The sequence below is a fragment of the Musca domestica genome, unplaced genomic scaffold, assembly GCF_030504385.1.
Source record: "Musca domestica strain aabys unplaced genomic scaffold, Musca_domestica.polishedcontigs.V.1.1 164, whole genome shotgun sequence".
NCBI classification, from domain to species: domain Eukaryota; kingdom Metazoa; phylum Arthropoda; class Insecta; order Diptera; family Muscidae; genus Musca; species Musca domestica.
The window spans coordinates 325,662-336,628 of NW_026712225.1; the positions used below are offsets into that span (position 1 = coordinate 325,662).

General features: G+C 38.1%; 2 protein-coding genes across 2 annotated transcripts; both read right to left on the reverse strand.

The window, feature by feature from the left end:
- Positions 1–178: 178 nt before the first annotated feature.
- LOC101895967 (protein takeout-like) lies at positions 179–3,320 on the reverse strand. The gene is made up of 5 exons (XM_059120272.1): positions 3,166–3,320; positions 1,195–1,278; positions 831–981; positions 631–770; positions 179–569 (listed from the first exon to the last, which is right to left on the reverse strand). The coding sequence occupies exons 1-5, from the start codon at positions 3,245–3,247 to the stop codon at positions 268–270; spliced, it is 759 nt and encodes a 252-aa protein (XP_058976255.1). The 5' UTR covers positions 3,248–3,320; the 3' UTR covers positions 179–267.
- Positions 3,321–6,903: 3,583 nt separating this feature from the next.
- On the reverse strand, positions 6,904–10,232 carry LOC101888842 (protein takeout). Its single transcript, XM_005188165.4, has 4 exons — positions 10,075–10,232; positions 7,523–7,757; positions 7,323–7,462; positions 6,904–7,254 (listed from the first exon to the last, which is right to left on the reverse strand). Exons 1-4 carry the CDS (start codon positions 10,145–10,147, stop codon positions 6,953–6,955), a joined length of 750 nt encoding a protein of 249 aa, XP_005188222.2. The 5' UTR covers positions 10,148–10,232; the 3' UTR covers positions 6,904–6,952.
- Positions 10,233–10,967: the final 735 nt, after the last annotated feature.

A 10,967-nucleotide genomic window follows, 5' to 3' on the forward strand; every position in this document is an offset into this window, starting at 1 on the left:
TTTAAAGGGCTTTCAATATGTATTTTTCGGTTAGAACACATTCAACAGGTTCTTGATAGAAAGAAGATCTTCAGCCGGGTTTCTGTAGATAGAAAAGTTGTAACAGGTGTAGAATATTTTAAACCTTATGCCTTGTTCTCGAAAAGCCTAGACGTATTTAATGCATCCTGTAGCATGATTCATCTTTTAAAAATTGTCGGAAATAAAAATTTATTATACCACATATTCTTTTCAATATATTCTACGTACAATTTTCTATAAACAAATTTATTCTAAAAACAATTTCTCATAGGGATGTTTATCAAAAACACCCTGAATAACATTGCGGGCAATCGGAGCCAAGCCCTTTGTCAATGCGGTATGGATTTCGGGATAGATTTCCTTCCAACTGTCAGTTAAGAATTTATTCATATTATCGCTGAGAAACTTATCGTTGAATAGATTCTCAAAATTGAAAATGACATTCTTTGGTTCCAAATCAACGGTGAATTTATCCAATTTCATGTGGGTAGCACCACCATCCTTTACATTTGGTGTGCCCATCCAACTGATAGTTATTTTGGGTTCGACTGGAAGAAAAAACAAGGATTAGGAAATAATTACATATGTATTGGAAAAATCGTTACCTACCCAGTGTTACATTGCTTTTACCCGAACCGTGTATGGGAAGTACCAACACCTTGCCGGATATCTTATAGTCTCCCACTAAGGCCAGTTTATCAGTTTTGAATATAACTTCATGTTTTGTTGCCAAATCTTTGCCGAAGCCTCTGAAAGTAAAAAAAAATCAAACGAAGTTATCAGAAAACCAAAAAAATAATTATACGCACTTCGTTTTTAACAATGTTGCCGTTTTAAGTCCAATCCCCACGTTGTTGGTAAATAACAAATCAATGTTGACTGGACTATCACTACCCTGTTTGATGTGCAACTTTTTGACAGGTATGGGATCCATGGCACTTAAATTCAGGCTGTCATCACCTGGGAGTACAAAAAAAAAAAAAAAAATAGAAAATGGTTATGGAAAAATCAATACCTCCTAAGGACTTATTATGCTAGGAGTTCAGGTAAAGATCAGGATAATAATTTAGTTTGAGGAAAGTGGTTAAGGTAATTTGAAGCCGAATTTGTTTGGAGTATATATTGATCTTAATACTCCTCATTTTGAGAACCTTATTATTTAGTAAAACATACCACCATATTTCTCCCTTGCAATAAGTCCAATAACTTTTCCAATACATTGTTCATCGCCATATTTGCAGGGCTTTGGATCATCCGCTGAAACAGTTAGAAAATAGAAATTTATTAAGTGAAAATTTTTAAATATAAATATTAAGTATTAATTAGGGTTAAATCCGCGTGAAAACAAATTAATAAGATTTACGGTTCATTATCTTCATATAGGAGAGCTGTGTCTCCATAGTCCTGCTGAAGGGAGTCTCCATAGACGATGTGAAAGCAAATCTTCATAGATAAGTAGAGAGGAGTCTCAATAGATGAATTATAGGAAGACTCTATAGACGTGTTGAAGGGAGTCTGTATAGACGAGCTGATGGAAGTCTCCAGAGATGAGCTAAAGAAAGTCTTCATAGACGAGCTGATTTAAAAGACAAGCTAAAGCGAGTCTTCATAAACGGTTTGAAGGAAGTTTTCATAGTCGAACTGAAGAGAGTCTACGAGACGAGCTGAAGGAAGTCTTAATAGTAATAATCCATTCTGGAAGACCTGAAGAAAGTCTCCTTTCGAGACGAGCTGAAGGGTGTCTCCACTCTAGAGGACCCGGGGGCAGTCTGTTCAGTCTCTAGAAGCGATGAAGACAGTATCCTCTACCTGAAGGTGGTCTTCTCTCTAGATGAGCTTTTGAGACGAGCTGAAGGGATTATCCTTTCGAGACGTGCTGAAGGGAGATTCCACTGTAGATGAGCTGAAGAAAGTCTCATTTTGAGACGAGCTGAATGGAATCTCTAGAAGAGCTGAAGGCAGCCTGTTCTTCAGAAACGATGAAGGCAGTCTCCTCTACCTGAAGAAAGTCTCCTCTTGGGATGAGCTAAATTGAGTCTCCTTTGGGGACGTATTGAAGGGAGATTCCACACTAGACGTGCTGAAGGTAGTCCCTAATCTAGACGAGCTGAGGGCAGGGTCCATTCTATAAGAGCTGTTGGCAACCTGATTTTCAGGAGCGATAAAGGCAGTATCCTCTACTTGAAGGGAGTCTTCTCTCTAGAGTCTCTTCTCTAGACGAGCTAATTGTAGTTTTCTTTATAGGCCAGCTGAAATGTAATCTCCATAGGCGAGCCGAAGTAGCCTCCGTAAACTAGCTGAGTGGGTCTCCATTGATGAGCTTAAGGGAGTTCACCTAAAGAGTGCCGAAGAAAGTTTCCTCCTTATAAAAAATAAACAAAATCTATAGCCGACTGAACGGACATATTTATGAACAACTAGAATGAAGAATTTACTGAAGTCAAGAAGCAAGTATCCTCTCCTCTCAAAAAAAGCTGAAGAGTGTTTAAAGCTGAAAAGGAGGGGTTCTATACATAAGTCTAGAAAAACGCTTTTATTGAGGACCAGAATGGTTCGAATCCTTTTAATCTTCCGATCTCGAGGTCTGGATTTTTGATGCTACTCAATAATCTATAATCAACAGAATAAGGCTGAAAATCAAATTTCTCCATTCTTATGAGGATTTCTTTAAAGCTTCGTCGAGGACAGACTCTTCATTATCTGTTTAAAATGAGTATAGAGATTAGATTTTAGGTACAGAAATGGTCGGGTTGGACTCACTTCTGGCCCTAAATTTGGAAAAATATTAAGACTTTCGATTGGCTTCCAAAAAGGACCTGATAATGTCTATAGATATTTCCTTTCAGACCGTTTATAGCAATACTCCTTTGAGTCCAATTAAAAGGTCTAAATTGCCGTATAAATTTCAGCTATTCCAAAACGATTCATGGGCTAAGTTTTTACGATCATCGTATATTCTTCGAGACTGATATCAGTTTCATTATCCTTGTTTCAATATTGGTCACATGTTTTTTTCGGAACGTTAATATTTTGCAGAACACATGTTTAGTACGTGGTTTTTGTACACATCCGTTCCGGTGAGAAATCGATTTTAAATATCCTTAATTTTCACAATTCCGCTTGGTATTTCCTTAATTCACTTACGAAAGGCACCGTTCGCCACAGCACTCCACGCTGTCACCAAGCCGAATAAAATCAAAATATTTACAAAATTGCTAAAATACATTGTTGCTATTTTATTTTGGTTAGTTGTTGTTTTTTTTTTTTGCCTGACAATCCGCACAATTCGAAACGTGTTACAAAACTGTTAGAGAGCCTTTTATAGTGGCGGCATTTTATAGACTTGTCTATTTTGCAAAATTTCCACTGAGAATTGCAAGTTTTCAATTTTTTGCTCTAATCCAAGTTCATCGACAATTCGCACTGCTGGCTGTAGCGTTGATTTCCTGTTCGCATGAATAAATAATGGAGATAAGTTGGGAGAGAATGTTCGACTTCCGAATGGATGAATTGGAAAAAAAGTTTATAAGATTATAAAATAGTTATTATCTTTCATTGAAAATTTTACATTACATTTTTGGAAATTATGGTATTTATAAATTGAAGAATTAATAGCCATAGGGTCTAAAATTAATATCTATGGAGCTACCCTGATGTGTTATGTTGAAAAAAACTCATAGGATTAAGTTTTTAAATACAGAACAAAGATGTCAAAAATATCTAATGAAACTGGAAACAAATAGAGAATAAATTGCGAATAAGAATTATAAATCAATTCAATGAAGAGTCAACAGAAATTGCCGAAGGAAGAAGGGCGTGCATGAAGTCTCGTTCTTAATGAGGAACAAACATTAAGCTATTCGTTGCGGAATATTTTGATTTTGATTCGTCAAGGGAAATACATTCCATCAAGGGAAATACATTCCATCAAGGGAAATACACATGACTGAAAGTGCTACCGAATGGTACCATTGCAGCAGTCACCCTAAGTGTGAACAGCTTCCGGCAATTCAAATATCTTTTACAAGACGCATTTGTCAGATACTCTTTTGTAACATTTATTTATTCAATCAATCACTCATCCTAAACGATTCTTGTGAATAACCATTAGGAATTATTCAATAAATTTAAATTCAATAGAATCCAAGCTTATCGCGAAGATTTGTAAATAACTTATCATAATTGATAAAGTAGACAAGCAATTGACAGAACCTAATGTAGTCGGATTATAAACTTATTTCCACTTAACAAATGAATATAAATTTATTCCTGAATCTAAAGAAGATTATTAGATAACAGAATTTAGTAATAAACATTCGTTTGAAGAGATACCCTCCAGACAAGCCTCTTCTGAACTTCTTATATGAATACCTTGTGGTCGACGATATATATCCTTTCTTGTTTTCCATATAGGGATCACCTGAAGGGAGTTCAGCAGACCTATAGAACCCTATTTAGACCGCCAGTTTTTCTACCTGAAGTTTTCCTTCAGGTTGTTTACAATGATTCCCCTCTGATCACCCGTACAGCTCCCATCTGCCTGTCTAGAAGACACCCTATGATAGTCGATAAATTCTCCCATATTACAGCCTTATTGGAGACCTCGAAGCAAGTGTATTTTAACCACAACTTAGGGACCAAAACTTAAAGAAGGACCCTATGGGAGCCTTATATACGTTTTTTTATTACAGACTTAATGGAGACCTCGATGGACTTAAGGTAAGTTATTCCAGGCGTCCTCAGGGGCGTGTTTGTAGACGACCTGCAAGAGTATTGGGACTCTCTTATGCTCATCCAAAACGACTCTCTTGAGACTTACTATAAAACCTCATATAAACCCCCTTCTGTTCCTCTATATATGTTTCCATTCAGCTCGCAATTAAGAATCCTCCGATCATCTTAAAAAAAACCTGGTCTCCATTGAGGTTATCTAAAAGGCTCCCTTGTAATCGCCTATATAGACACCTTGTTGTCATCTACAACACTCCCTTTAGAACGTCTAGAATTACTTACATTATGTCCATGGCGGTCTCCAAAAAGGCGGAAAATGAGAACCATAAGGGAGACTTATATACCTTATGGTTCTTATTTAAACATTGACTAAGTTTTGGTTAATTTTTTTTTAAAGAAATCCTTATGATAGCCTTTAAAGACTTCCTTCAGGTCGGAAATGAAGATTCCCTTTGTCTTCATTTTGGAGTCGATAAAGACTTCCCAAAGACTCCAATAAACACTCCCCAAGTCGTTCAAAAAGATTTACTTCATGTCCACATAAAGACTAGCTTGAAGTTTTCTATAAAAACTCCATTGAGATCGTCTATGAAGGGCCTCTTATGTTCATTCTAAAAAAACTCCATTGAAGTCCTCATTTAGCACAACACTCCTTTCAACTTGTTAAAAAGGGGACACCTCTCAACTTCTTCTGTTCGTCTTTATAGACTCCACACAGTTCTTCCGTTGAAACCCTTTGCTTTCCTATGGATACTAGTAAAAACTCGCCTGTGGATACTCGCATTAGCTCGTCTAGGGAGATTATATTCACAACAGTTAGAAAGGGGACCCTTTTCGCGTCGGTCCACATATAGAGGACTCTCTTTTCTTCGGCTTGCCTTTAAATGGCTCCACACACTTCAGCTGACTTTTAGAGAGGGGACCCTCTTCGCGTCGGCCCGCATATATAGGGCTCTTTTCGCTTCAGGTAACCTGTAGGGGGTTTCCTACGCTTCGGCTTGCCTACATAGGGCTCCCTGTGCATCAGCTTTCCTATAGAGGACTCTCTTCACTTAAGCCCGCCTTTAGAGCGCTCTATTCGCCTCAGCCTGCCTATAGAAGAATGCTCTTTTCGCTTCAGGTCCCCTGTAGAGGGCTTCCTATGCTTCAGCTTTCGTATATAGTACTCCACACGCTCCAGCTGCCCTATAGAGGACTCTCTTCGTTTCAGACCGCCTTTAGAGTGCTCCCTTCGCTTCAGCCCGCCTATAGAGGGATCTTTTCGCTTAAGGTAACCTGTAGAGGACTTCCTATGCTTCAGCTTTCCTATAGAGTACTCCACACGCTCCAGCTGCCCTATAGAGGACTCTCTTCGTTTCAGCCCGCCTTTAGAAGGCTCTTTTTGCTTACAGTAACCTGCCTATAGAGGGCTCTCTACGCATCAGGTAACCAGTAGAGGACTTCCTTCGTATCAGCTCGCCTATAGAGGGATCCCTACGCTTCAGCTTGTCTATAAAAAAAATCCCTATGTTTCAGCTGTCCTATAGAAGACTTTCTTCGCTACAGGTAACCTGTAGAGAACTTCTTACGCCACCGTTCGCTCCCATTCTTGGCTTCAGCTTCATAGAACTCGCATTAGGGACCTTTCAACTCAGCTATAGAGTTCGTCAGCTTATCTGTCATATTGCCTATAAAATGTTCCCTTCAATTCGCGTGAAGACTGATCATTCATCTTGTCTATGGACTTTCAATTCAGCCTGTCTATGACCTTCCTTTTCAGATAATTTTAGATTCACTGTTGAGTTCGTCTATGGAGTCCCTATTCCGCTCGGCTATGGACTTCTATCAAGCTCGTTTATAGAACTCTTATTCTGTTGTCTTAACATCTTTTTCACCTCGTCTATAGACCCCATATTCAGATCGTTGACAGGCACACTTTTCTTCAGACTTTTCCGTCTGACTTCCGAATCCTCTATAAAAGAGTTATTGATGTCATTTATAGATTCCCACTTTAGGATTGTTAGTCTCCAGTTTCAACTCGTAAATTTTCCTCCTTTTGCTCAATTTTTAGTTCGCACAATCCCTTTTTATTCATCTCGCTCATAGATTCTCCACCTATATTTGTTTCCAATATTTCCCAGCACGTTTTAATCAAAACGCCGTTTATTTCAATTTCCTATAAAATACTTATTTATTTCCTACAACTAACTAATATCACATTTTATTGGGCAAAGAATTCCTCATAAGGATATTTGGTGAATACATGACCGATGACGGTGTGGAAAACTTTGCCAAAGGCCGATGTTATGGATGCTCTCAACTCGCGATAGATGTCCTGCCAATTTTCATTCAAAAACAAATTCATGTTGTCGCCCAAGGCCTTATCGCCATTGAAAAGATTGTCAATTTTGAAATGCATGCCTTTGGGCTCCAAGTCCATGCGGAATTTTTCAACTTTCATGTAGGTTTTGCCATCTTTTTCCATTGGGACGCCAGCAAATTGCATTTTCACGAGGACATTGGCTAAAGAGAGAATTAACAAAAGAACATTATAAAAAAGGTATCAAAGAAGGTGATATATTCAAACTTACATAGTTTAATGCTGTTAGTGCCACTACCAGATATGGGCAATACTAAAATACGGCCATCTACCTTGTAATTGCCGGCCAATTCAATTTCGGGAACGGAGAGATGGATTTCATGTTTCTCGCTTAGGTCCTTGCCGAAACCCCTGAAATGGAGATTATTTTAAATAATTCAAATTTTTTAATAAAAAAATTAGGAGACTCACTTAATTTTCACAACATTGGCATTTTTCAAACCCATCAATTTGTTGTTGATAAACTGCAGATCGATGTTGACCGGACTCTCGGCTCCCTGTTTAATGCTGATTTCCTTAATGACCAATGGATCGATGGCAATGAGATTTATGGAACCCTCTCCCTGGTTCTTTTGGCGTAGAAAATATTCCATGGCCTTGGAAATACAATCGGCATCGCCATACTGACATGGTTTTGGTTCATCAGCTGAATGAGACAAATTACATTTATGTTAATACGTTTTTTAAATAAATAGATAGCCAAGATTTCATAAAACAAGTTTTTTTTTTTATTCTCAATATCATGTTGAAACTCTGCTGAGTTCAGGAAGATATTGTTAGCACTTGTAACGGAGAGAGAAACGAATTAATTCTCGCAATTAAAAATCCAGTTTAAGGTAAAATTTCAATAAAATCCAGTTTCCGTAGTAACTGTGCAAATAATTAGCAGTGAAATAATCTTAAAATGATTGGGTGTAAACTTTACGCCCAGAACAATAAATTGTTGTTTATGTTGTTATAATCAGCTAAGACATATAGTTGTTGTAAATTAATTAATCAAATTGATGTGTAATACCTAGTGTGGCAATCAGGTTTTTTTCCTATTCACTTGACACCTAGTTAAATGAGTAGATATGTTTGACATAACAACAATTCACGCAGCCAGACAGATTCTTGGAAGTTGTGTAGCTTAGATTGAAATTTCTCATTGATTCTAGAAGTCTAAAATTAATGGATACTTAAAGGACATTGAAGGATAATTCCTGTGAAATTGTTTCTCCCTGTCCCTGAAATCTTACTGCTTTCCCCATTTTAGAGACTACACAAAATTCCATATTCAGCTCGTATAGAGACGACCTCAGAGACTGCTGATTCAGCTCTCCTGGAGACAACCGATTCAGTTCGTCTAAAGACAAACTGTTCAACTCTCCAGTTCAGTTTTCAGTTGGCCTTTTGAACTATTCAGTTTAACTCGCCTATTTCCGATCTATTCAGTTCAGCACGACCATTGACGACCTATTCAGTTCAGCTAGCCCACTAACGACCTATTCACTTCAGCTCTCCCATTGACGACCTATTCACTTCAGCTCACCTATTTGCTATCTATTCAGTCCAGTTCGCTTATATACCACCTATTATGTTCAACTCTCCCACGCCCGACCTATTCAGCTCAGCTCGCGAATTGCCGACCTATTTAGTGCAGCTCGCCTAGTGACGACCTATTCAGTTCAGCTTGCCCATTGACGACCTACTCAGTTCAGCTCACCCATTGACGACCTATTCAGTTTAGCTCGCCCATTGACGGCCTACTCAGTTCAGCTCACCAATTGACGATATATTCAGTTCAACTTGCCTATAGACGACCTACTCAGTTTCGCTCACCAATTGACGACATATTTAGTTCAGTTCGCCCATTGACGTACTATTCAGTTAGGCTCGCCCATTGACGACCTATTCATCTTAGCTCGACTATAGACAACCTATTCAGTTCAGATCGCCTTTTGACAATCTATTCAGTTCAGTTCTCTTATTGACGGTCACTCAATTCGCCTTAGCTCTCTCTTAGAGGGCTGCGTTCGCCTTAATTCATGTATTGAGGACTCCCTTCTCTTCAAATTAAATATAGAGGGCTCTCTACGCTTCATCTTACCTATGGAGTGCTCTCTTCGCCTTAACTCGCCTATGGAGAGTCCTCTTCGCTTCCCTTTCCCTTCTCCCCAGCTTCAGCTCACCTCTAGAGCTCCCTGCGCTTCAGCTCACCTATAGAGAGCTCATTTCACCTCAACTCAAGTATAGAGAGCTCCCTGAGGCTCAGCTCGGCTGTATAGCGCCCTCTGCTGCTCGATTTCGCTCACTGACGACCAATTCAGTTCAGCTCGCCTATAGAAGAACATTTTACTTCAGCTCGCCTATAGACGACCTATATAGGACCTATTTAGTGCAGCTTGCCTATAGACGATCTACTCATTTCAGCTCGCCTATGTTCAGTTCAATTTGCCTATTGACGACCTAATCACTTTAGCTCGCCTATTAGCAACCTATGCAGCTCAGCTCGTCTATGGACGGCCAATTAACATCTTCCACATTCGACCCGTTTATGGAAGGTCTCTAGAGGTCCTATTCATCACGTCTATAGAACATATATAGGGCCTCTATTCGGCTCTTCTGTGGACCGGCGTTTCCACAGAGTCATATTAAAATTTAGCTCGTCTATAGAGACCCTATTAACCTCGGCTATAGAAGCGCCTTTTCAGCTCTTCTGTGAACCGGCGATTCTACATACTCATATTCAGCTGCTCTTAGACTCCCATTCAGTTCTTCATTCACAAATTGTTATCCATTTTTCTAAGATGGACATAACTTTTTTGCGAGTTTTCCATACGAATAATCCACATAAATTTGAAAAATTTTAAATTTTGTTGTAATCTCAACGGAATATTTTCATTTCGCACTATTAATTTATAATATATTCTCGAATTTTTCTCACACTTATATGTTAATAATTTACTTCCGGCGAAACTTACGAAATTTGGCATTCACACTTAGGCAGGTGGCGGCGGCAAGTGTCACAAAAACAGCCAATTTGAAATCAAACATTTTAGTTTTGGTTTTTTTTTTGATTTTGTCGTTTTGACTTTTTTGAGAACACTAATGAGAACGACTGGCTAATTGGCAGCGAGCAACTTGGCTTTTTATACTAGACTCAATTCACAAACTGGATTTGGCCGAGATGTGTCTTTGATGCTTCTCTGATGTGTTAAGATATGGAGATGATGTTCGGTGTGGTTGTTGGTGTTATTGGTGTCGGATGATGTTGCTGCTGTTCTAGATGAGAGATATCGAATTTGGGTACATTAGACAGGGACGGCTTGTTGTAAATCATTGGATGCTACAAAGACGAATGTATTTTAATTATTTTGCAATCAAATTTTTTAATTTTAATTCAAAGGAGTGAGTACTAAATTTTTAATTGATTTTAATTCACTTAAATTGTTAGACAAAAAAAAAAAAAAAAAACGATTGCTTAATATTAATGGTTTAATAAATTATTTAATTAAAACGCATATTTAATTCGACATCAGGTACAACAAGTCTGCTAATCAAGTTTGGTGCTTTTTTTTCTATACTTAGCCCACATTTAAAGAAGAGCTACTGGAAGTAAATTAACATATCTCGTTGTAGATAGTTTTACAATTGAACAAAAAAATTAAGGCAATTGGATTTTTTTTGAAAATTGCCTATAGAATTCTAATGAACCAAAGGAAAGGGAAAGATAATGTTGACAGAAATAATATCATGGTTTATTCTTAAAAATTGAATGTGGACATTTTGTAGGAGAAATGCATCCGACAGGGTGCTTCCCACTTGGTGTTGAAATATACTAAGATTTTTATAACGTCGGTATTTACTATTTTTT

Excerpts from the sequence above, each read along its gene's own strand:
- LOC101895967 (XM_059120272.1), bottom strand. The coding sequence starts at position 3,247 with ATGTATTTTAGCAATTTTGTAAATATTTTGATTTTATTCGGCTTGGTG. Across the intron at positions 982-1,194 it reads TGCAAGGGAGAAATATGGTG|GTGATGACAGCCTGAATTTA; the intron begins GTATGTTTTACT and ends TTGTACTCCCAG. Across the intron at positions 570-630 it reads TAAAAGCAATGTAACACTGG|TCGAACCCAAAATAACTATC; the intron begins GTAGGTAACGAT and ends TTTTTCTTCCAG.
- LOC101888842 (XM_005188165.4), bottom strand. The coding sequence starts at position 10,147 with ATGTTTGATTTCAAATTGGCTGTTTTTGTGACACTTGCCGCCGCCACC. Across the intron at positions 7,758-10,074 it reads AAGTGTGAATGCCAAATTTC|CTGATGAACCAAAACCATGT; the intron begins GTAAGTTTCGCC and ends TGTCTCATTCAG. Across the intron at positions 7,463-7,522 it reads GCCAATGTTGTGAAAATTAA|GGGTTTCGGCAAGGACCTAA; the intron begins GTGAGTCTCCTA and ends TCTCCATTTCAG.